Raw genomic sequence first — 4073 nt, forward strand, 5'->3', positions numbered from 1 at the left:
AGCCGCAGCTGCCAGAAAGCACGCTCCCAGCTGGAAGCCCAACTGGGGTCGCGGGTGCTGCTCACCTCGTCCACGACCTCGTCGTCTTCATCCTCTTCCTCGTCGCTGTCTTCGTCGTCGTCGTCCTGGTCCTCCACTTCCTCGTCCTCTTCTTCCTCGTGGCACGGGACCGGGTCGCAAATCTTTACCAAAAAAGGGAGGGAGCGTGAAAGGGTGAGAGGCTATATTTAATTACTAGACGGTAGTCACAAATGCGCAACCGCCGCCCTGACGTGCTGACGCCCTTCCGGACCCACCCACCCCTCCAGGCCGAGGGGGTAAGAAACCATGTAGAACCTCGGCGCTGAGTCCGCGACAACCCCAGCGACCCTGCGGGATTCTACAGCCATGATACCTTTGGGTCAGGTCCGGTTCTGGGTCCTATATTGCCCTTTCCATCCTCCCTCCACGTTTCTTACTCGCTCCCCATGGCTCGCCCCCCCCTTGGCTCAATGGTTCGGCTCATCTCTGCGGCTGCGCCCCAGCGGTCTGAGTGTCGGTGCGCATGCGCGAGCTCCAGCTGTGAGCGCCGCGGGGCAGCAGGTGGTGGTACCCGGGCCTGGCGCGGGCCGTCGCCATGGCAGCGCAGGCCACGTGGTGAGGGGTCCGCCCACCACTGGCCGCTCCGGTATCTCACAGCCTCAGGTTGGGATCGCGAGACCCCGCCCGCCTGGGCGACTTCCTAGGGCCGGCGCTGGGCTGGGCAGGGCCCCAGCTCCTAGACCTTTCGGGCCTCACCAGCCCGGCGAGGTAGGTGTCGCCGCACACCGTACGGACAAGGACACAGGCCTCCGCCCACCCACCGGGCGCTAGCGAGTGCAGGACTAGTCGGGAGCGGAACCGAGGCCGCCGCAGGCCTGAGTGTGGGCCGTGGCCTGGGGTAGTGATGGACTCCAATGGAAGGGCCCCGGGTCGTGCAGGTCCCCACGCCAGGCCCAGCCCGACCGCGCGGGCGTCCCGCAGCCCAGGGGTGGCTCGGCCTCGTCAGGCACCGAATGCCTGCCCCTAGCGGACCCTCCTTAAGCCCATTTCCTGACCTGAAAGTTTGCTGAAAAGCAGGGGTGGGCTGGCAACGCTTCAGGGCCAGTAGGGAAATCCGACTTGCAGACCAGAGCCTGTTTGGGGAGGACAGAGTGGCGGGCACTGGGGCCAGCTCGGCGTACCTGAGGCTGCAGCCACGTGGCAAGGGCCCGGTGTGGTCAGATTTTTACATTTCCAGAGAACCTGGAATTCTGGATATTTCTCTTTATGATGGGGTCGCCTGATTGCAGAGCCTGTGCCTTTATGGGGTGTGTGTGTGTGTGTGTGTGTGTGTGTGTTTTAATTGATCTCAGAGAGGAAGGGAGAGGGAGAGGAATAGAAATACCAATGATGAGAGAATCATTGATCGGTGTCTCCTGCACGCCCCCTACTGGAGATCGAGCCCGCAACCTGAGCATGTGCCCTGACCAGGAATTGAACTGTGACCTTGACTCTCAACCACTGAGCCAAACCTGCCTGGTGGGTGAATTCTGTATTTTTACAAGAAATACCTTGAGTTTTACAACCTTAAAATATTCAAATAAAATTCATTGACCAGCTAGGCTAGCAGTTCGCAGCCCATTGTAAAGACTATTAGAAAGGACGTCATTCATTAGAGATGACATCCGTTTCTTTTTTTTTCTTTGTAAAATGAGGAGATTGGGCTGGGTGCATGTGATTCTAAATATGTACTCTGCTGCCCTAGCAGTGAGGCGGCTGCTGCTGGGGAGGTTTAAGCAGAGCAGTGATGATAACCTCTGCTCGGTAATTCCACCCTGGAGAGGTAACCAGCTGGCAGCATCCCAGGCCCCTCTCCCACTGCACCTCCTAGCACTTAATGGTGCTGCCACCCCCAAAATATCATGCACACCTCCCTGATGGGCTACCGTTATCACCGTTACAGAAAGCCTGTGTGAGCGACTGGCTCCTGGTATTTGAGCTTCTCCAATGGGGACATGGTAGGGCTGAGTAGCGATCTGTGGCCACACGAATGCCTGCTTCCCACAGCAGTAAGCTTCTACTTTTGAATCCTGCAGTAGGTGCCCTGGAAAGATGTGTGCTTTAGCAGAGAATGCCACATTGTACCTGCCACTCAGTGACACACCAGATTCCAGGGACCCCAAATTGGAAGGCTCATCAGTTGGGGTTCAACCAGAGAAACGGGACCCGCAGGGGATCTGTATTAGGAGACTGAGTGCAACTCTGGGGCCAGTCATATCCGTAGTGGAGGGCACGGCAGAAGCAGTGCACAGGAGGCATTTCCGCTGGGAGCCTCCGTCTGCTCCAAGGTCCTTTCCACCGCCCCAGGCAGCCCCCCCCGGATTGTGTAGGATGACCTGTCTTACTAAAGGTCAGCTGACGGTGGGCCTCATCATATCTCCAAAACCTTCCCGGCAGCACTTGGGTTCGCATAGGGGGATGCCGGGGACTGGCCCAGCCAGGCTGACACCAGTGACCAGCGCAGAAAGGTCGACTGCTCATTCCTGTGGAGACTCGCTTTGAGTCACTCCAGGCAGTGACAGAAGCCATCCTGCCCACTTTCCCAAAGCCCCACTGTAGCCAAGGTCCCGACAGCAGCATTAATGAGAACGTAATTTCATGCTCATTTGCTCACTCAGTTGCTTAGATACAAAGCAGTTCATTTTGAGCTGTGTGCCATGTATATCTCAATAATGAAGGGCCCGGCCGTGTGGCTAAATGGTTAAGCATTGACCTATGAACCAGGAGGTCACAGTCTGATTCCGGTCAGGGCCCATGCCCGGTTGTGGGCTTGATTCCCAGTGTGGGGTGTGCAGGAGGCAGCCAGTCAATGATTCTCATCATAGAGGTTTCTATCTCTCCCTCCCTCTCTGAAATCAATGCAAGCATATCTAAATATATAAAAGCCTAATATTCAAAGTGTCCCCTTGGGAATTCGACTGGGAGGCCAGGAGTTCGATGGCTCGCTATGACATGCACTGACCACCAGGGGGCATTGCCTAACGAAGGAAGGCCAGGCCAGCAGCCAGAAGTCCCTGATCGAGGGACAGGTCTAGGGACCCTACCCGTGCATGAATTTCATGCCAGGGGCCTCTAGTGTTAAATAATAAAGGAATACCAGATGAGCATCGTTATGTAATCTTGGCACACGTTTGTGAGTACTGCCTTAGTGCTCATTCTTAGATGTGAAATTATAGAAAGGACAGGAAGTGCATAAGGCTTTAAATATGTATCGACAAATTGTGTTCTAGGTTGTTAGAAAACTTTTGAAAGATTACTTCAGGATACTGACAACACTTATAAAACATCATTTAAGAAGTAGAAAAGTCGCCCGGTCGGTGTGGCTCAGTGAGTGAGCATTAACCTATGAACCAGGAAGTCATGGTTCGATTCCCGGTCAGGGCACATGCATGCCCAGGTTGCAGGCTCCATCCCCAATAGGGGGCATGTAGGAGGAAGCCAATCAATGATTCTCTCTTATTGATGTTTCTCTCTCTCTTCCTCTCTGAAATCAATAAAAATATGTTAAAAATGTAGAAAAGTCAAAATTATTTCCTAAGGAGCTTACAAGCAAACAACTTACTATATTTTGAAATGGAAGTAAGTACTCATGTCCTTCCAATATGAGACGCCCATTTCTCTACCTATTGATACAACTCAGAACCTGCCCTTCTCCTCCCTGAGCCTTACATGTGGCTGGGACACTGGCCCTCCCCCGGGCTGTCATCTGCCTTCCAAGCGCTATCAAGTGCCAGCAGCTGTCCCTCGGCCTTATCAGTGACAGGGTCTCCGCAGGAACCAGCCCGTTCACGCTGAGTCAGTGCGCAGGGGCCACCTTCCCCCACTGCCCCATCCAGCCACGTGGCCCAGGAGGAGTCTGAGGTCTGATTAAGGCCCGTGTCCCTGCTCTGTCACAGCGCCCTGTACGGCCCGCCAGGCAGTGATGAAGGTTCTTTTGCTGAAGGACACGAAGGAGGAGGGTGGCCAGGACCCCTATGTCAGGGTAAGTGCCCGCGGCGCCAGGCCCAGAGACA

At 55.1% G+C, this 4073-nt stretch overlaps 2 protein-coding genes across 7 annotated transcripts in view; one reads left to right on the plus strand and one right to left on the minus strand.

Moving 5' to 3' along the window:
- Nucleotides 1-618, minus strand: part of BCCIP (BRCA2 and CDKN1A interacting protein) — an 8786-nt gene extending 8168 nt beyond the window's left edge. Inside the window, exons 1-2 of the mRNA XM_006754983.2 lie at nucleotides 526-618; nucleotides 66-182 (exon numbers count right to left, since the gene is read on the minus strand). Of these exons, the coding sequence (XP_006755046.1) occupies nucleotides 66-182; nucleotides 526-618 (210 nt within the window). The remainder of the gene's footprint in view (nucleotides 1-65; nucleotides 183-525) is intronic.
- UROS (uroporphyrinogen III synthase) overlaps nucleotides 539-4073 on the plus strand; it is an 11714-nt gene continuing 8179 nt past the window's right edge. For all 6 annotated transcript variants that reach the window (XM_015572873.1, XM_015572882.1, XM_015572878.1 and 3 more), the window contains exons 1-2: nucleotides 539-789; nucleotides 3957-4042. In XM_015572873.1, the coding sequence (XP_015428359.1) occupies nucleotides 3983-4042 (60 nt within the window). In that variant the 5' untranslated portion in view covers nucleotides 539-789; nucleotides 3957-3982. The remainder of the gene's footprint in view (nucleotides 790-3956; nucleotides 4043-4073) is intronic.

This window comes from Myotis davidii, unplaced genomic scaffold, assembly GCF_000327345.1.
Source record: "Myotis davidii unplaced genomic scaffold, ASM32734v1 scaffold72, whole genome shotgun sequence".
Classification (NCBI taxonomy): Eukaryota; Metazoa; Chordata; class Mammalia; order Chiroptera; family Vespertilionidae; genus Myotis; species Myotis davidii.